We start from the raw sequence: 21,442 nt of genomic DNA on the forward strand, positions 1-21,442 counted from the left end.
TATGAAGGAAGGTAATATTAAATATCAATTTTCTCTCAAGAAAGGTATGGAACACTTCCCTAGAAAGAGAATGAAGTTACCTTATGATTCTATTATTAGAACAAATTATGATGTTGATGCTTCGTCTCTCGATGTTACTTGAGTTACACTTTCGCGCCTAGCTGAAAGGCGTTAAAGAAAAGCGCTTATGGGAGACAACCCATGTTTTTACTCCAGTATTTTTGTTTTATATTTGTGTCTTGGAAGTTGTTTACTACTGTAGCAACCTCTCCTTATCTTAGTTTTATGTTTTGTTGTGCCAAGTAAAGTCTTTGATAGTAAAGTAAGTACTAGATTTGGATTACTGCGCTAGTTCCGGATTTCTTTGCTGTCACGAATCTGGGTCTACCTCCCTGTAGGTAGCTCAGAAAATTAAGCCAATTTACGTGCATGATCCTCAGATATGTACGCAACTTTCATTCAATTTGAGCATTTTCATTTGAGCAAGTCTGGTGGCCTAATAAAATCCATCTTTACGGACTGTTCTGTTTTGACAGATTCTGCCTTTTATTTTGCATTGCCTCTTTTGCTATGTTGGATAAACTTCTTTGATCCATTAATGTCCAAGTAGCTTTATGCAATGTCCAGAAGTGTTAAGAATGATTGTGTCACCTCTGAACATGTGAATTTTTATTATGCACTAACCCTCTAATGAGTTGTTTCGAGTTTGGTGTGGAGGAAGTTTTCAAGGATCAAGAGAGGAGTATGATGCAATATGATCAAGGAGAGTGAAAGCTCTAAGCTTGGGGATGCCCCGGTGGTTCACCCCTGCATATTCTAAGAAGACTCAAGCGTCTAAGCTTGGGGATGCCCAAGGCATCCCCTTCTTCATCGACAACATTATCGGGTTCCTCCCCCGAAACTATATTTTTATTCCGTCACATCTTATGTACTTTGCTTGGAGCGTCGGTTTGTTTTTGTTTTTTGTTTTGTTTGAATAAAATGGATCCTAGCATTCACTTTATGGGAGAGAGACACGCTCCGCTGTAGCATATGGACAAATATGTCCTTAGGCTCTACTCATAGTATTCATGGCGAAGTTTCTTCTTCGTTAAATTGTTATATGGTTGGAATTGGAAAATACTACATGTAGTAACTCTAAAATGTCTTGGATAATTTGATACTTGGCAATTGTTGTGCTCATGTTTAAGCTCTTGCATCATATACTTTGCACCCATTAATGAAGAAATACTTAGAGCTTGCTAATTTGGTTTGCATATTTGGTTTCTCTAGAGTCTAGATAACATCTAGTATTGAGTTTTGAACAACAAGGAAGACGGTTTGGAGTCTTATAATGTTTACCATATGTCTTTTATGTGAGTTTTGCTGTACCGTTCATCCTTGTGTTTGTTTCAAATAACCTTGCTAGCCTAAACCTTGTATCGAGAGGGAATACTTCTCATGCATCCAAAATACTTGAGCCAACCACTATGCCATTTGTGTCCACCATACCTACCTACTACATGGTATTTACCCGCCATTCCAAAGTAAATTGCTTGAGTGCTACCTTTAAAATTCCATCATTCACCTTTGCAATATATAGCTCATGGGACAAATAGCTTAAAAACTATTGTGGTATTGAATATGTACTTATGCACTTTATCTCTTATTAAGTTGCTTGTTGTGCGATAACCATGCTTCAGGGGACGCCATCAACTATTCTTTGTTGAATATCATGTGAGTTGCTATGCATGTCCGTCTTGTCCGAAGTAAGAGAGATCTACCACCTTTATGGTTGGAGCATGCATATTGTTAGAGAAGAACATTGGGCCGCTAACTAAAGCCATGATTCATGGTGGAAGTTTCAGTTTTGGACACACATCCTCAATCTCATATGAGAATAATAATTGTTTCCACATGCTTATGCATTAAAGAGGAGTCCATTATCTGTTGTCCATGTTGTCCAGGTATGGATGTCTAAGTTGAGAATAATCAAAAGCGAGAAATCCAAAATGCGAGCTTTCTCCTTAGACCTTTGTACAGGCGGCATGGAGGTACCCCATTGTGACACTTGGTTAAAACATGTGCATTGCAAAGATCCGGTAGTCCAAGCTAATTAGGACAAGGTGCGGGCACTATTAGTATGCTATGCATGAGACTTGCAACTTGTAAGATATAATGTACATAACTCATATGCTTTATTACTACCGTTGACAAAATTGTTTCATGTTTTCAAAATAAAAGCTCTAGCAAAAATATAGCAATCGATGCTTTCCTCTTTGAAGGACCATTCTTTTTACTTTTATGTTGAGTCAGTTCACCTATCTCTCTCCACCTAAAGAAGCAAACACTTGTGTGAACTGTGCATTGATTCCTACATACTTGCATATTGCACTTGTTATATTACTCTATGTTGACAATTATCCATGAGATATACATGTTACAAGTTGAAAGCAACCGCTGAAACTTAATCTTCCTTTGTGTTGCTTCAATACCTTTACTTTGATTTATTGCTTTATGAGTTAACTCTTATGCAAGACTTATTAATATTTGTCTTGAAGTACTATTCATGAAAAGTCTTTGCTTTATGATTCACTTGTTTACTCATGTCATTACCATTGTTTTGATCGCTGCATTCACTACATATGCTTACAAATAGTATGATCAAGGTTATGATGGCATATCACTTCAGAAATTATCTTTGTTATCGTTTTACCCGCTCGGGACGAGCGGAACTAAGCTTGGGGATGCTTGATACGTCTCCGACGTATCGATAATTTCTTATGTTCTATGCCATATTATTGATGATACCTACATGTTTTATGCACACTTTATGTCATATTCGTGCATTTTATGGAACTAACCTATTAACAAGATGCCGAAGTGCCAGTTCCTGTTTTCTGCTGTTTTTGGTTTCAGAAATCCTAGTAACGGAATATTCTCGGAATTGGACGAAACGAAGACTTAGGGGCCTATTTTTCCACGGAGCTTCCAGAAGACCGAAGAGCATACGAAGTGGGGCCACGAGGTGGCGACACCACATGGCGGCGCGGCCAAGGAAGGGTCCGCGCCGCCCTATGGTGTGGGCCCCTCGTCAGGCCCCCGACTCTGCCCTTCCGCCTACTTAAAGCCTCCGCCGCGAAACCCCTGATGCGAAAAAACCACGATACGGAAAACCTTACTGAGACGCCGCCGCCGCCGATCCCATCTCGGGGGATTCTGGAGATCTCCTCCGGCACCCTGCCGAGAGGGGATTCATCTCCCGGAGGACTCTACACCGCCATGGTCGCCTCCGGAGTGATGAGTGAGTAGTTCACCCCTGGACTATGGGTCCATAGCAGTAGCTAGATGGTTGTCTTCTCCTCATTGTGCTTCATTGTCGGATCTTGTGAGCTGCCTAACATGATCAAGATCATCTATCCGTAATACTCTATGTTGTGTTTGTCGGGATCCGATGGATAGAGAATACCATGTTATGTTAATTATCAAGTTATTACATATGTGTTGTTTATGATCTTGCATGCTCTCCGTTATTAGTAGAGGCTCGGCCAAGTTTTTGCTATTAACTCCAAGAGGGAGTATTTATGCTCGATAGTGGGTTCATGCTCGCATTGACACTCGGGACGATGACGTAAAGTTCTAAGGTTGTGTTGTGCTCGTTGCCACTAGGGATAAAACATTGGCGCTATGTCCGAGGATGTAGTTGTTGATTACATTACGCACCATACTTAATGCAATTGTCTCGTTGCTTTGCAACTTAATACCGGAAGGGGTTCGGACGATAACCCGAAGGTGGACTTTTTAGGCATAGATGCGGTTGGATGGCGGTCTATGTACTTTGTCGTAATGCCCAATTAAATCTCACTATACTTATCATGCCATGTATGTGCATTGTTATGCCCTCTCTATTTGTCAATTGCCCGACCGTAATTTGTTCACCCAACATGCTTTTATCTTATGGGAGAGACACCTCTAGTGAACTGTGGACCCCGGTCCATTCTTTTAATACCGAAATACAAATCTGCTCGCAATACTTGTTTTACTCGTTTTCTCCGCAAACAATCATCTTCCACACAATACGGTTAATCCTTTGTTACAGCAAGTCCGAGTGAGATTGACAACCTCACCGTTTCGTTGGGGCAAAGTACTTTGGTTGTGTTGTGCAGGTTCCACGTTGGCGCCGGAATCTCCGGTGTTGCGCCGCACTACATCCCGCCGCCATCAACCTTCAACGTGCTTCTTGACTCCTACTGGTTCGATTAAACCTTGGTTTCTTACTGAGGGAAACTTGCCGTTGTGCGCATCACACCTTCCTCTTGGGGTTCCCAACGGACGTGTCAACTACACGCATCAATGATCACAACACTTGTCTCTCTCTTGGATCACTAGTAAAAGAGGTTCTTACTTACTATCAAATGTTAGCTAGGTCAACTAGGGTTTAGTACTTGACTTGTACTTCTTATAGCATTGATTAGTACTAATGGTTTACCTCACATAGATAGGTTGAATATTCAACTAAGTTCTACCCAAGGGATAATATAAGCATATGAATGATTCTCTCCTTTCTCTAGGTTTAATGGTATGAATTGGGAAACAAGGTTGGAATGGTCAAAGTTAATGAAGGATAAATATGTATGTCCTTGGCTTGGGTTCAAGCATTGTGGGTGAAAAGATATACCATGTGACTCATGGTAGGAACATTTATTTAGTAGAAGACATTGGAAAGATAAGTAAAGAATAGTTTCTTAATTAATTGAGTTCTTTGATTCATAGTTGAATAATTATTCATGTGTTGTTGTAAGGAATGGCATGTTGAGATCCTTTATAAGATCTTGTAGTTGATCCTTACTTAAGGTGTTGTTTGTTGTAAAACTAATTTCATTTGATCTAGCCCATAGATCAAATCATCTCTACCCAAAACAAGGTTTTAGCAAAGATCACAGTTGAAGTTTATAGCGCTTGACTTGATGATCTACTTCAATTCCAGCAAGTCAAGTGAAACTTCAGTGACTGTGGTAAGTTTTATTTGAAAGCGCGAAAATCCCCCGGATTTTCTATGCATGAATGCAATGCACACTTTGGTGTTCTCTCATTTTTTTGTCTCTAAACCTGGAATATTACACATCACAATGTGCATGCTAGTTGAGACCAAGACAAGTGCATGCCATCCTTAGTGGTACTACCCAACCTTTCTTCTTGAACTCGTGATAGAGATTCTCTACTCGTCTTAAGACTTAATCTTTGTCGCATGGACATGCAGTTCCAATTTAATCACCCGGGAGATGAGGGGAAATCCTATCATTATCAACCATATATGGTACGGTATATACTTCATGGGAAGACCTAAACATTGAATGACCACCCATTTTTGAATTAGCGTTCGATAACCCATAAAAATGTTGATTCTCATCAGTATATGATGACCCTATGTCTAAAGTGTCATATATGGTGTGTCTAAGAGTAACACCTCACACATCTCGGCGTGTCACATACTTAATGGGTCTATCCATAATTGTATTCTCTAACCCGAGTCCATAATTTTTCCGAAATGGGGAGCCTAGCCCTAGCATCTGCATATCAATTGATGCACACAGCCGTACCCGAGTCCATACTATCGGTCTGACATCTCTGTGTCCATGACACATGTGAACACATGGCAATCTAACAATATATATCCGTGTATCTTCACTGTGAACCATTTAGAAAAGTTATCACATAAGACTTACAGTTTCACAAACGGGCCACATACTTATCAAATTATTCTGATGATATCCAAGAACATGCTTTAATGACTTGATAATACATAAAGATACATCCATCTCCATGGTTGCATTTAGGGTTCTATCACGGGTGTTGCACCAGCCCGGTAGTGTGGCCAACCTCCACCTATCTGCCTTATTTGGTTGTTGGCCATTGCGGTTGAACACCCGCAGTGGGTATCCACTACACCATCCGTCCAGAAACACAAATCGAAAGAAGAAGAGCCCACGCTTGCCGCATTCGTGGCATGTGTGAGATTTGCCTCACGTACGGTGACAATGAAGGAAGAAGAAGGATGAAGGACATATAAGATGAGCCGACGAGTCATTGTTAATCATTATATTTTATAAACAATAGTGAAGTCCACCATCTGTTAATTCATGTTTTTTTTATCCCGCAAAGGATTTCCACGTTAAAATTTGGTGCTCATGTTCCTAAAATACACTTCATTGCCCGCCTTGTTGTTAAAGGTTCAGGGTTTAGGGCCCTTCTCTCCCGCATGCAATAAACCTGTTCCTTTTCACCGATACTCCAAATTGGCCGCACCATTAAAGAGGCATAGTGCTATAGCAATGTTTGAGTAAACGAGAAAGAAGCATATCATGAGTGCAGATTTTTGGATCTCAGGCACCATAGAACCTATTTATTTATTTTTAAAAAAATCAATAACGGTACTTGAAATTTTCAAAAGATTTGAAGTCTGCGCGGAAGATCCTCGTGCTGCATCGAGATTCCCAAGACGAAGGTATGCAGTAGCAGCCTCAGTCTGCTGCTGTTTCTATGGCGTCCCAGCTTTGGGTAGTGCATCCTTGATGACGTTTTTGTCGTCGACTCTTTAGGCCAAGTGGCGGCCACTCCCCCTTGTCTAGTGGCAGTTGATGGCTAGCCAAGGGACTACTTCAACCTCCAGCTTCAGAGGCCTTCTAGCTCCACCGTGTTTGGCTCCCGCTGCGGTGGCTCAAGTGGCCATGTCCCCGGTTGGCATCGCCGTTGAGCACGACAGGGTGCAATGCGAGATCGGTGGAGATCGACGAGATCGTGTTCTCCATTTTAGATCTGAGGTCCTTTCTGCAGAATCAATGGACTTATTTGTATTTTTAAGCTTACCAAGGTTCTTTGTGTATATTGTATCTCCACCGCGCAAATTCAGGTTCAAAACAAACATGAAAGTTGTGAATTGTGGCCGTGCATTCGTTATCCATTTTACGCACGTTACCAGGAAGCTTCCTGTCGACTTCTTTGCGCATCGAGCGACTGCGGCTACTCTCCTATTGCAGTGTATTCTTCAATATTCGTGCTCCCATGGTTGTCGAATATTTAAACGCATAGAAAACAGGATCCCAAACTCCGAGATCCTGAGAGACAAAATCGGGAAACAGGAATTGACAGAAGGCGAGGTGGGGCACAGTGGCTGCTTCCTTCCTCGGGCCGCTCGCAAGCGACTCGGCCCGCCTCTCTTTCCTTCCTTCCAGTCCGTGGCTGGCCGGTCTACGTGTCCCTTTCCGCCCCGTGCTCGTCTCCACGTGTGCGCGCCCTACCCCGATCTTTCCGACGTCACTCACTGCCCCCCTCACTCTACATCTACTCGCCGCCCGCCAACCGCGAACCCGTCGTCACTCCTCCCACCATTCCACTTCCGTCCTCATCCCACCGCATGGCCATGGGCACCTTCCCCTTCCAGTGGCCCATGGACCCTGCGCCGTCCGCCGGCCTCGACGGCAGCTTCCTGCCCTCTCTTCTCCCGCCTCCTCCGGCGCCGGCGGCAGGTTCCGACGACAGCGTGGCGTACTACGGCGCGCCGCAAATGCACGCCGCCTCTCTGCCCGACCTCGCGCCGCACTTCCCGTCGCGCGACGCCGCCGCCGCGGAGCTCGCCATGCGACGCGCGGAGGAGGAGGTCGCCGGCATCCGCCTGGTCCACCTCCTCATGAGCTGCGCGGGCGCCATCGAGGCGGGCGACCACGCGCTCGCCTCCGCGCAGCTGGCCGACGCCAACGCCTCCCTCGCCGCCCTCTCCACCGCCTCCGGGATCGGCCGCGTCGCCGTCCACTTCACCGACGCCCTCTCCAGGCGCCTCTTCTTCTCACCTACCAGCCCTCCGCAACCGCCAGCAGGCACCGACGCCGCCTTCCTCTACCACCACTTCTACGAGGCGTGCCCCTACCTCAAGTTCGCGCACTTCACGGCCAACCAGGCCATCCTCGAGGCCTTCCACGGCTGCGACGCCGTGCACGTCGTCGACTTCAGCATCATGCAGGGCCTGCAGTGGCCGGCCCTGATCCAGGCCCTGGCGCTCCGCCCGGGCGGCCCGCCGTTCCTCCGGATCACCGGCATTGGCCCGCCCTCCCCGCCCGGCCGCGACGACCTCCGCGACGTCGGCCTCCGCCTCGCCGACCTGGCCCGCTCCGTGCGCGTCCGCTTCTCCTTCCGCGGGGTCGCCGCCAACACCCTCGACGAGGTCCAGCCCTGGATGCTCCAGGTCTCCCCCGGCGAGGCCGTCGCCGTCAACTCCGTGCTCCAGCTCCACCGCCTCCTCGCCGACCCCGACGACCACCACCACCACCACCACGCCCCGATCGACGCCGTCCTCGACTGCGTCGCCTCCCTCCACCCCAAGATCCTCACCGTCGTCGAGCAGGAAGCCGACCACAACAAGCCCGGCTTCCTCGACCGCTTCACCGAGGCGCTCTTCTACTACTCCGCGGTGTTCGACTCGCTCGACGCCAGCGGCACGGCCAGCCCCATGGCGGAGGCGTACCTGCAGCGGGAGATCTGCGACATCGTCTGCAACGACGGCCCCGCGCGGGCCGAGCGCCACGAGCCGCTCTCGCGGTGGCGGGACAGGCTGGCGCGCGCCGGTCTCAGCGCCGTGCCGCTCGGCCCCAGCGCGCTCCGGCAGGCCAGGATGCTCGTCGGGCTGTCCTCCGGCGAGGGCCACTCCGTCGAGGAGGCCGACGGCTGCCTCACGCTCGGCTGGCACGGCCGCCCGCTCTTCTCCGCGTCCGCCTGGCAAGCGTGCCCCGCCGTCGCCGTCGACGGCGGCGAAGAAGACAACCCGCACAACAGCAATACCAGCAACGTTAGCAGTAGCGGTGGCGATGGCGGCGGTGACAGTAATAACAGCGCCGGCAGCAGCAGCAATGGTAAATCAAGGAGCAGCGGGGTTGTTGGCGCTGCTGGCAACATGTTTTTGTAAATCGCGGGAAAACCGCCACCGTAAATTACAGCCCGAGAATCTCAAATGACATGAAACCTCCACCGAGTTTAGTACCGTATCTTTCACTGACACTGTTGAACTGAATATTTTTCTTCTGCAACACTTGGCATCTTTCTTGAGTTTATCAAGGGGAGTCAATCTGATAAACTAGTGCTACATACACGAGCGCATACGAGACGCTGGTAATACAGGACGGAAAGATTAGGTGGTGATATCTCGTATCTTTGATCCGCCCTTTTCTAAGCTTAAACAAGGTCCAACTCGTTGTGTCACACAGATCCTCAGCTGCATCAAGTCAGACTCGACGAATCTACTCCTGACTGATATCACAACTCAGATGCAGTAGTACATGAAAACTTTATCGCCTTGCCAATCTTAAACCTTGTGTTCACCTACAACATTAACCCCCATTCTATTTTGGCCATGCAGAATGCATTAACCGCCATTCTCTTTTGGACATGCTCTATTCTGGCCATGCCGAATGATCAGGACTAATTTCAGAAAGACTGAATCGAGAAAGCCAGGCAAGTTTCTGAAAACTGAACGAGAGGAAATAAAAGGGGGAATCATGGACCAGCCAAGCCAAGTTACTGAAAGTCTGAATCGTGAAACGACGGCCATTGCCAATGCAGCGATTTGAATCACAAAGCCCTACTTTAATTTTGGTCTACCTTAATTTTGGTGCATACATTTAGACACGTTTTTTTCCTGGACAAATTTGATTTGTCATACATTAAAAATAGATTTTCTCGTATGATAATATGACGCGAGTGTGGCATTTTGGAGGCCGAGCTACATGTAGTTTCTTTATCTTCAATGGCTTAAAATTCATATTTCAAAGTTTTAAAAATCTGAAACAAAATCCTAGAGATAGCTAATGATGTGTGCTAAAAATGGTGCAAAATCTAAATGCAAACTGATTTGTGTTGTAGGCTACACGAAATTGACAAAATCTAACAAAATTAGTGGTCTTGAAATGTGTACTATTCACTATAAAATTTGGCAGAATTTGTCATTTTGTGTATCCTAGAACATAAAGTAGTTTGTATTGAGATTTTACACCATTGTAGTATACATCATTAGCCATCTCTATAATTTTGATTAGGATTTTTCAAAATTATAAAATTTAAATTCTGAGTGTTTGAAAATAAAGGGCTACATGTAGCTCGGCCTCCGTTTGAAGTTTTTAAATATTACGCCTGGTTTAGTGAACACTATGCTAAACTAACTTTTCAAACATATAACAAAAACTAGGTACCAAACACATATGCCTGTAATACTTAGCTATTCATTATTTATACGCCAAAAGTTGGAGACTTTAAAGATTACTTGATATTTAAATTTGAGAGGCACAACACGCTTCCTCTAACAATATTATCAGCTCATTAAGATGGCATATCTTTTATTGGTGGCAACGGCAACAATTGAAAGGTATTTTCAGCGACCAAGATTGCCAAGATATAATTATGCATGGAGCAAGGGATATTTAAAAGTCTCGATCGATAGAATCACAATTTTTTTTTTACAAAAAGGGCAATGCTTTGTCACTGAGCTGACATTATTGGTAATCCTTTTGTCCAAAAATAACTTGGACAACTTTTTCTAGGTTTATCTACACAGTAGAAACATTTCTAGATACGCCGTTCTAGATAGACTTGAGCAATTTATTTTAGAACGGAGGGCTTATGTTTATCGGTTCCAGTTATAATAAAATATGTTTTAATTTTGTTTATGCTAAGTGACTACGTTAGGATTATATATAGCAGTAATGTTACCGTACTATATTTGACATTTAAAAAAAAAATAGAGCTCGCACTACCCTCTCGCACAAATCAGGTTCAGCAAACAACCACAAACACGCTGTTGAGCAAAAGATTTCAGGTGTCCTGGGTCCTGCAGTGCTTGTAACTTTGCTGGATCGCGCGACTACGGACGGAAATACTGACACGGAGATACGGGAGAAAGGGATCGCGTCACGGTCTTCCGTTTAGCCGTCCAAGCTGTACCACGGGACAGTCGGCCAGTCGATTTCGCTAAAAATCGGCTGCAATTTCCAGTGGGCGCGGCGCATCGCGTGCAGTTACTACGCAGCTACGACGGCAGATTCTTTGTAGGTGTAGGCGTGTAGCTGCACGGTACTCTATAGCAATTCGTCACGTGTTGTACTGTGCACTCGAGAGTTGAGAGTTGAGACTTGAGACCGACAACGTAGCAATATTATCTTAGTACCGAAGAGTGAAAACGAACAGATTTGACACTTTCTCTAGAAAGCAAGAAAAAATTGAAACAAGCCAAAGGATTTGCTATTTCCATTGATTATTGAGTTTTTAGAAGTTTTACAACCCAATCCTTGACCAAAATGTCAAGGCCAAGATCCCAAGATATACAAGAAAAAAAAGTCTACTTTCGTGACATTATATTACTCAAAACTTTAACTTAGACCCTCCATATCTTCATCTTCACCTCCTCTTTAATCTTCACAACATGCATTTTGGTAGTAACGGGTTGGTGTTGAAAAAAGCGACCGTTTCTTTCCTTCCTGATTTTCCAAGATAGTATGCTTGCAAGGGAGGCAATTGCTTTTCTATTTTTTCGTCGCAATTTATTTCCTTGATTGACATCTCTCATGGACCGCCTTACTCCACCGGGTATACCGACTCCTTGGGTGAATGTCATAGAGACCGAGCCATGTCTTCAAAGTGGATCAACCCCTCATGGTGAACCGGCATTTGAAGAGAGATGAGCCATCGATTCTTTTTTTTTTTGAAGAATCAACGGGGGGCGATTGCCCACCTGAACTCAGTTTTTCATTAATTAACGAGGGTTACAAGGGTGCGACGCCAGGGGGCGTAAGCCAACAATCCTGGGTCTGGGAGGCGGCATACCGCGCTCATCACGAGGGGGAGCCATCGATTCTTGTCCCTCTCTTTGATCTAGCTTATTCGCCGTTCAAACTCGATTTGAAACCAAAAAAAATTGCACTTGGACGTACCTATGGTTCCGAAACTAACGGAGGCATCGGAGTGTTCGTGTGCCCCGCAAATCTCGTATTGTGTACGCCGGCCTTTGGCGAGTGTCATCCGTCATGTGTGAGCTTCCACGTGATCATGCCTTGGTACTCTTGCTCTTCCATTTGCACATTGGCAAGCAATTTCCAGAGTTTTTTCTAAAACTTCGACTCAACGTAAACCAGATACGAAAATAATTTGTAATCTGACCCTTTGCATGCCAGTCTGGTGCGCGCAAGATAGCATGGCACACCGGATTGGGCTCCATGATGGCGTTTACGAAAAATAGTCATGATTTTGTGAAATATTTTTTAGATCCACTGCTAAAGTTTTTTTCAAAAGTGTCATTTATGTCCATCTTTCATCACCAAAGCTTGAACGGTTGGTATGCGAATTTGGAGGTAGCATTATTTGTGTCTGAATTCCACCACGAAGAAGAAAGAATCCGTGCGCCATGACAAGGTGTATACACGTCAGCGCCACGACGGCAGTCGGTACCTACCGGTACCGGAGATATAGGTGGATGGTGAGTCGTCAGCACCAGCTAGGTACCTGCAGGCTGAGACGCTCGGCCACTCGGGGATCGTAGATCCGTAGCTGCCTGGTAATGGCTACTGCTGCTGCTGCTGCTGCTATACCACTGGACACTGGTGCGAGCGGCGAGGGCAGAGGGCGCTGGCACGGCTGCGCAAGCAGGAGGAGCAGCGCGACGCGGACCACCACGTTCACGTCATCACGTGCCGCAGCCAGCGGCCTGCGCGCATGGCGGACGGGTGGCTGCCGCCTGCCGGGGCACGGCGCGGTTCAGCTGGCGCCCTGGCGGGCCGGCGACCTCTAGGCTCTGGCTCTCACTCACGTGCGTCGCGCAGACCCACTACACGAGATAAACGTAACCGACCTACTGCTCCAGCCGTGGACGTGGTATACATGCGTGACTGCGCTTCACCGCTTCCTGCTTCGCCCGAACTTTCTACACCTCAAACCGCCCAGCGAAAACACGAGGGATACCATTTGGATGAAAATAGATGCAAACTTACCGGAAATTCAATTTAGTTACCAGATGCATATGCTCCCTCTAACATAAAAAATATATTTCAAAGTATTAAAAAAATTAACAAAAAAATGCACATATACATTTTCACAATATATGTGCGTTCGTCAAATTTGTTTGGAAATTAGCTTAACGGGATTGATAAAGAAAACAAAAGCTCGAATTCGTGCTGGAGTTTATGCTTTGGTTTGAGCAATATGGAATTTTCGAAATGATGTGGTTTAAAAAAATGACAAAACCAAACTTCTTGCAAGCATACACAAGGTAGCTTCATTAATCCACATGTGGTCGTACCTTCTTCTTGTGGAACAACGAGCGCCTATAGATATTGGCTATAATCGGCTGATGGCGGTCGTACATGCTATCTTCTGCTAGGGTGGTTGATTGAATTCCAGAATGCATATAGCAATCATTTGTTCTTCTTCTTTGTTTAGATGGTTGATTTTTGCTGCTACTTTGAGTGATCCATGAGATGTAAAACTGATACTAATGAACCATGCTCTTTGGTCAGGTTCCATGATGCTGAAGTTGGCGAACATGATCCGGTTCCCCTCCGTAAGTAACTTGCTTGTGTCGTTCATTCCTTTGGACCTCTATGCTCTATTTGGTGAGGTCGATGAAGGTGCAGTTGTGGCCTCCTTCTTCAGGCGCTAGTTCTCGTCCCTCTTTGGCTAGGTCATCTTGTGTCTCAGCCATCGGTGTCATCAACGTCACGCTCAATTCAAGGGCAGAAGCGTCACGCTTCAGATCATCCCCAACAGACTTCTGGCCCCTTGGCTGAGATAGAAGGACATTTTGGCACAGGGCTTCGTCTTCGCCATCGACAACCACCGCCACACCGGCTCTGCCATTCTTGACATCCATGGCGGCGGCAACGTCCATCGCTGGCTAGGGCTTGGTGCCGGCAAAATACGATTTTTTGGGGTGACTGAGTGGGAGTGGCTTCTATGTCACTCGCGGTCGGGCTATTTAGGCATAGGAGGAAGATGCGCGCGGACTTGTTTGGTATCCACGACGATGCATTCTGATCCAAAATTTGGTACGCGAATGCATTGGCGTAAACGCCGGTCATTTTGCGACGAACCACTAGATTAGGATTTTACCTATTCTATAATGCCTGAACAAAAGCGAACACTTCATCTATTTGCGTCAGGTCACTGAAGATGCCTTTATGGCCTTGTATATTATGCTCTTGTTAGTATCAAATTCAGCCCCAGCGAATGAAAGAATTGAGCAAACCGCCGTTTGACATTGGGAAAAGTTTATTTTAACTTTTTCGTGAAGTCGAAACCCCGACGTTTGCATCCTAAACTATCCAATCATGGCCTAAATCGAAATTCTAAATTGACAATTAACCCACATGTCATATTATTATTTATCTTCTTCCTCAATCTCTCTACTGAACCCGTCGCTACGGTAGAATTTGTATCGTGACCAGGGGCACATCGAGACGGAAGGAACGCAGTACAGCTAGTAGTACCTTTTTCGAGGAACACAGTAGAGAGGTACAGTACAATTGGTCACATCTACTCACATGCATTTGTTGGAGACAGAGACGCACATGCCGTGAATCGCAGCGCCAATGTTTCGCCTGCTACCGAAAAGCTTCTGAATTTTCGACTATCCTTCGTACGAATTAAATATTTATAAGAATCACGGTGAAACAATGCATCAAGGCCTATTAGCTCAGCTGGTTAGAGCGTCGTGCTAATAACGCGAAGGTCACAGGTTCGAGACCTGTATGGGCCATAATTTTTGTTTTTTCGCATTTTTGCGACATAATTCCCTTTTGTTAACCAGATCCAGACTTCAAACAACTTTATTCGGAGTTTCACTAAGCCGATTGCTTGTACGTTTCCTTGATTAAACCCATAAATCCTGCTGGCTTGTGAGTAGTAGAATTTGCCATGTGCATTGCTGCCCGCCATTTTTGCGACATAATTCCTTTTTGTTAACCAGATCCAGACTTCAAACAACTTTATTCGGAGTTTCACTAAGCCGATTGCTTGTACGTTTCCTTGATTTAACCCTTAAATCCTGCTGGCTTGTGAGTAGTAGAACTAGAATCATGGGTCGCTGTGTCTGTCTGAATAATAACTTTGGCATGTGCAATGCTGCCCGCCAAGCTTTGTAAGGCTTTGGCATGTGCAATGCTGCCCGCCAAGCTTGGTAAGGCGAGGCAGGAGGGTCCGGTGACAGTCAACATGCGCTCAATTTCAGAAATCGCCATCACCCGTAGCCAAAATAGACGGCACAAACGCTGGCCCTGGCTCTCTGGCATGGACATTCCACTAATTAAGCAGTGCAGCACCCACAAGGCGAATCACTGCCCATTGTCGTGCCGTTCATCAAGTCCAAAATGGCGTCATAGACAGCTTTCGAACAAGGCCAAATGGCTAATATTCAGAATTACAAACCGCCAGGGGAAGCAAGTAATGCTGGGGACACCGAAACGTATGCCGCAAAGGAACGAATTTGCTGGGGGCAGCAGCTGAAAATATGGCCAAACCGACTACCTCAAACACACGCACTGCATTGACGCCCGGAACAAGAAGACATCAAGACGTCAGGTGCCCCGAGAGGCTGAGCTCTCCAGGTTTCATAAGACAACAAAAGCAGCTAGCTCAGCCTCGCCGAGCGGCATTGCCGCAGGAACTACGGTGTTGCTTCACAGCTTCAGCCTGGAGATGACGACATGCGTGCCGATTCCTTCAGTAAAAATATTCACTACACATGCAGCATGGGGATAGCCAGAGAAAACGAAGTAACATGACTGCAACGTTTGGATTACCGCCGAAGAGATAAATCACAGTCTAATGCTGTGCTCCTCAGGATCGGCAATTCTCGGAAGTTGCTTGATCAGTTGAGCTGTAGTAGCCTGTAGCCACAGTTCAGAAACTTGAGCTGCTTTCTTTGAACCCATCTTCTGGGGCCGGCTCGCCTTGCAGTCGCAGAGCATGGATCCACTTCATCAGCTGAGCAGTCAAATATCAGCCGAGCATTATTGTTAGCCCTGTAAGAAAATATATCAGAACAGTGCAAATTTCAACTGTCATGGGGCATGTACATCTGTTTTGATATTTGCTGGCCTTTCAAAGCTGAACTTGGCTACCTAGAAGAGCAATCTTGAGAATTCAAGTCCAAAATGGGAACTGGCGTAAGATTTCTGCCATAACTTGGAACATCTTCACAAAATAAAATAAAATAGACCACAAGTATGTGAGCTTCTACATGGCAAATCTTACTTGGAGTTAAATATTTGATATAACTGCAACGAGAAATCTGAACAAACCAAAAAACAGACTAGGACTATAGCACGACTCCTCAATACTCTATGAATCTCTTAGCAGCGCTAGTTCTAAACCACAACAACAGAAGTAGAACAGCCCTGATAGTTGCTTATCATTCAACAATTAGCAAGCTCTCAATGTCATAAAAACATATTGAATGAGTACATTTCATATGTCTGTCATTTCATATGTCTGTCATGACTAATACTTGTTTACATATTTCATGAAAATTTACAATACAATCTGCAATTCACGACTTCGGTATTATGCACAAAAGAATTCTCCAAGCATATTTCTCTAGATCCACATTAGATGAAAGGTCTCAATGTGGTTTGTAAGTCATAGCTTCCCTTATGCACGTAAGCATTTTCCTGATCATGTTTTTGTTAGTGGTCTTTCCTGATCACGTTGTTAGATATGGACAAGTTTATCTGACTTTGCAGAAGCCCTTGGTACGAGTTTGTGACACTTGATCACTTTTTCTACCATGCATACGAGTTTATGCATCAGCCCTAACCTGAATAAGCATCAAACTACATATCTAAAGAGGAATGGAGTATATCGTACCTGACGTATCTGGAGTAAAACAAATAACTGCACTGACGTCTCTGGAGTCTGGATTCGCTGGTAATTTACATTATGAAGAATGAAGCATATCCAGGCTTGGACTACAAGTATGTGAACTATATTTCTATATGACCAACTTCTTTCTAAATCTCAGTCGACTGAGACTTAACTTATGTCTCAAATTACATCAGCGTATTTCAATGCGAGCCTAAACAAAACACAAACAGCAACAAACACGAATCTTCAAGCAGAAACAAAATCCAACGCTAAAGCATGTGACTGAGACATAAGCTATATCTCAGCTAGCTGAAACTTAGCAATTCCGTCAAAATATTGGAGAAATCTAAACTGCTGTAGTACATGCGGTCTCCAACAGCATCGGGGTTAGCTAGAGAAAACGGAATAACATGACTGCTACGTTTGGATTACCGCGGAAGGGATAAATTGCAGTCTGACTGTACCAACTAATGCTGTGATCCTCAGGTATCGGGAATTTTTCGGAAGTTGTTTGATCAATTGAGCTGTAGCCTGTAGCCACAGTTCAGTAACTTGAGCTGTTTTCTTTGAACCCATCTTCCGGGGCCGGCTCGCCTTGCAGAGCTTGGATCCACTTCAGCAGCTGAGCAGTCACATATGTGCAGAGCAGTATAGTTATCCCTGCAGGAAAATCTCTCCGAAGATTACGATTTGACCATTTCTTCGTTCAAATAAAAGACTTAGCACCCCAGATTGGTAATTTACTGAAATATTGCATATTTCAACTATCCTGTGGCATGTACATCGGTTTTGATATTTGCTAGCCTTTCAAAGCTGAATAACTGTTCTACCTAGAAGAGAAGTCCAATATTGAAATATTGCAAATTTCAACTGGCGTCTGACATGTACATTTGGTTTTGTTTGCCAGCTTGCTTTCTTTTGTATCTCTGCGCCTTCTAGGAGTACTTCTCCCAATACAAAATGACACGTACTTCGATTTGTGATCGAAATTAGCAAGCAAAAGACGTGCGTCTACAAATATAGGCCGTCTGCTTGCATGATGAGAACTAAAGTTTTTAACTGGCTTTTGTTGAGTAATTTTTTAAACACTAGACTTGCTGAAAAGAAGAAACTGGAAGGTTGCGGAGGAGGCCCAATGTGTCCTTTGTGTAACTGGTGCATATGAAGACAGAATCTCATCTATTCTTTTCCTGTAATTTTAGACAGCATATCTGGAATTATCTGCGGATAGACTGGTCCATGGGAAATGATATTCAGACAACTGCCTCTGCTGCTAGGGAAGACTTAGGGAAACCTTTCTCTATGGAGGTTATTATCTTGGCTTGTTGACATATTTGGAAGCAACGGAGTGGGAAGATCTTTCTGAATGAGAAGCCATCCTTTAAAGAGTGGAAATGCAACTTCATACATGATATATCATTGCTTGGGCATAGGATTAAAGCTAAACACCATGATGATCTGATGGCATGGATTGATAGATTGCATTAGTAGTTGTATATTTTTAATAATAAATTTTGTTGTGGGGCTGCTGCCTCAAAGTTCATGGTAGAAAAAATGTCTACGGACGACTGAAGGATGCAGAAAATTGAAGATCAGATAGTCTTACAAATGCAGAACTGAGTTGAAAATGACTAAACAAAAGTAGAGCAGCCCTGATAGTTGCTTATAATTGAATAATTGGCAAGCCTTCAATGGCATAAAACATAGAGTACATTCATATGTCTGTCATAACTATTACTACTTGTCTACATGAAAATTTACGACACAATTTGCAAGTCACCACTTCAATATGCACAAAAGCATCCGCTGAGAATATTTCTCTAGATCCTGCATGAAATGAAAATTGGAAATGTGGTTTGTAAGTCATAGCTTCCCTTATGCACATAAGTAGTTTCCTGATCATATTAGATATGGACAAGTTTATCTGACTTTGCAGAAGTACTAGGTATGAGTTTGTGACATATGATCCATTTTTTTGCCGTCCATATGAATCTATGCATCAACGCTAAAATGAATAAGGAACGAAACACACATCTACAGAGAAATGGAGCATATCGTACCTGATGTCTCTGGATTAAAACAATAACTGCATTGATACCGTGGGCTGGTGGCAATGCTCCTGTCAACCTTGTGTATTACTAGTCACATGATCGATTTACTGGTAATTAACATATGAAGAATGAAGCATATCCAGACTTGGACCACATGTATGTGAACTATTCTTCTATATTGCTGACCTCTTTTGGAATTAAAATATTTCGAACAGCTAATGAGAACATTAACCAAAAGTATTGGCTTGGAAAATAGCATGACTCATCAATAGTCTAAGAATTTTGCACAAACATTTTTTTAGCACGATTCACAATAATTTATGGCTGGCAGAAATAATCAAATGAGCGATCAAATAGACTTACAAAATGCACAATAAGAGTACAATATCATAGCAACGAAAGTTAAATACCCTGATAGTTGCTTATAGAATAATTGGACAGTCGGTTAGTCCTTGGGGGCATAAAAGGAAGTAAATGAGTACATCTCAGATGCCTGAAATAGTTGTTCGAAGCCAGGAGTACTAGTATATTTCTATAGGTCCTGAACAGATAAAAAGTCACAATAGGACTTGCATGGCAAATCTTAGACGAAGCACATTAGCGTTCTCTGGGTAGCATATTTCTCTGAATTTTGTACCACATGAAAGTTTGAGATGTCATTTGCATGCCATAACTTGAACTTGCACACAATCATTCCCTGGGTAGCATAATTCTCTAGATCTTGTACTAGATGAGAGTTCAGCATATGGTTTGCATGTCTTCCATTATACACTAACATTTTCTAGATCATGCTATTAGGCATGGAGAAGTTTATATTAGTTTCCAGAAGCATTGGATGTGAATCTGCGACCTATGATTTTTAAATTTTATTTACAGCATACAGCACTGATATATCATGTCTGACATTTCTGGCCTAAAACAACAATTGCACTGATAAAGTGGCAACATGCCTGTCAACCTTGTGTATTAAGTCAAATCATGTATTCACTTGTAACTTACATTACAAAGTATGAACTATGAAGCATGCCAAGATTTGGATGGAGCTATGGCCAGGAGATTTCTCTACACCTTTACTTCCCATCAGCCCTCTTAGCTGTTCTACATCATCCCACTGAACTTCTTCAGCATGTAAGTTTGAAATTAGGACATGTGCTCCCACGTCGTTAGGAGCTAAATCAATAATGTGCTTTCCAATTTTCTTTGCTAGTTCCATTCTATGATCAACTCTACAAGCTGCAAGAAATGATCCCCAAGTTACAGGATTGGGCCGTATCGGCATCTTCTTGATAAAATTATATGCTTCGTCTAGCAGCCCAGCTCTACTCAGGAGGTCTACTACGCAACCATAGTGCTCAATTTCAGGGATAGCACCAAGGCTCTGCATCGAATAGAAGTAATAGAACCCCTCATCAAGCATTCCTACATGTGCACAGGCACCAAGAACTACCTTTAGAGTAATAGCATCAGGCTTTTCATCTCTTAACTTCTGCATTTGTTCAAAGTGCGTTACTGCTTCTCTTCCCTTTCCATTGCTGGCTAGGCCCACAATCATAGCATTTCATGTGAAGGTTTGTTTGTGCTGCATTGTACAAAATATTTTAGCAGCTTTGTCAGTGCAGCCACATTTGCATACATATCCACCAGGGCACTTTAAAGCCATACGTATTTTCTTACACCCTTCTCTTCTATATAAGAGTGTATCCTTCTCCTTTATAAAGTACTCCAAGCTGCGAATAAGCAGAAAGTAGACTAACCAGTGCCATTTCACTTGCTACAACACCTTCAACGTTTATCTCTTCAAATAAGTCCTTTCACATAACCACAAACCATGGCTTTCCAGTACACTGCATCCCTGTTTGCCATTCTTTCAAAAACCATTTCCGCAGCAGCCATATCACCACATTTGGCATACGTGTTAATCAAAGATTTTTCAAGGATGATGTCAAAACGGATCCCATGATCTTTAATATAATTGTGAAAGTGTCTCCATTTCTGAAGATCGTGTAGCTGTGCACATGACGATAAGACACTGACAAGAGTAATCACATTAGGAATTACACCAACTGATGACATCTCTTCAAACATTCTTAGTAATTCTTTATGCTTCCCAGTCTGCACAAACCCATCAATCAACGTGTTCCATGATTTACTCCCTCCGGTTCAAAATAATTGCCCAAAAATGGATGTACCTACACAAATTATTTTGAACTGGATGGAGTAGCATTTCTTACAGGCATGCTCTGAAATGTTTTCAGTGCATCACATACATGCTTATGAGTGCATTCCTGACACTGAGATCAGCCTCAATGCTGTATTCATCAATGCGCGCATACACCCACCGTCCTCTGTCTACAATCCTGCACTTGGCCGCACGCTGAAAGGAGGCTTATAACCATGACCTTGTTAGGCCTGTTGCGTTCCAATTGCATCTCAGCAAGCAAGCTCGACACATGATTCCACTGACCGCAGTGCGCACAAGCTGAGATCATCAATGTCCAAGACACCACATCCTGCTCATGCAT

At 44.1% G+C, this 21,442-nt stretch overlaps 1 protein-coding gene and 1 non-coding gene across 2 annotated transcripts; both read left to right on the top strand.

The window, feature by feature from the left end:
• Positions 1–7,364: 7,364 nt before the first annotated feature.
• Positions 7,365–9,006, top strand: LOC124667433 (DELLA protein GAI-like). Its single transcript, XM_047204715.1, has one exon. The coding sequence runs from the start codon at positions 7,394–7,396 to the stop codon at positions 8,933–8,935; it is 1,542 nt and encodes a 513-aa protein (XP_047060671.1). The 5' UTR covers positions 7,365–7,393; the 3' UTR covers positions 8,936–9,006.
• A 5,684-nt stretch (positions 9,007–14,690) lies between these two features.
• TRNAI-AAU lies at positions 14,691–14,764 on the top strand. The gene has a single exon. It is a non-coding gene; the product is annotated as a tRNA-Ile (tRNA).
• Positions 14,765–21,442: the final 6,678 nt, after the last annotated feature.

This window comes from Lolium rigidum, chromosome 6 (genome assembly GCF_022539505.1).
Source record: "Lolium rigidum isolate FL_2022 chromosome 6, APGP_CSIRO_Lrig_0.1, whole genome shotgun sequence".
NCBI lineage: Eukaryota > Viridiplantae > Streptophyta > Magnoliopsida > Poales > Poaceae > Lolium > Lolium rigidum.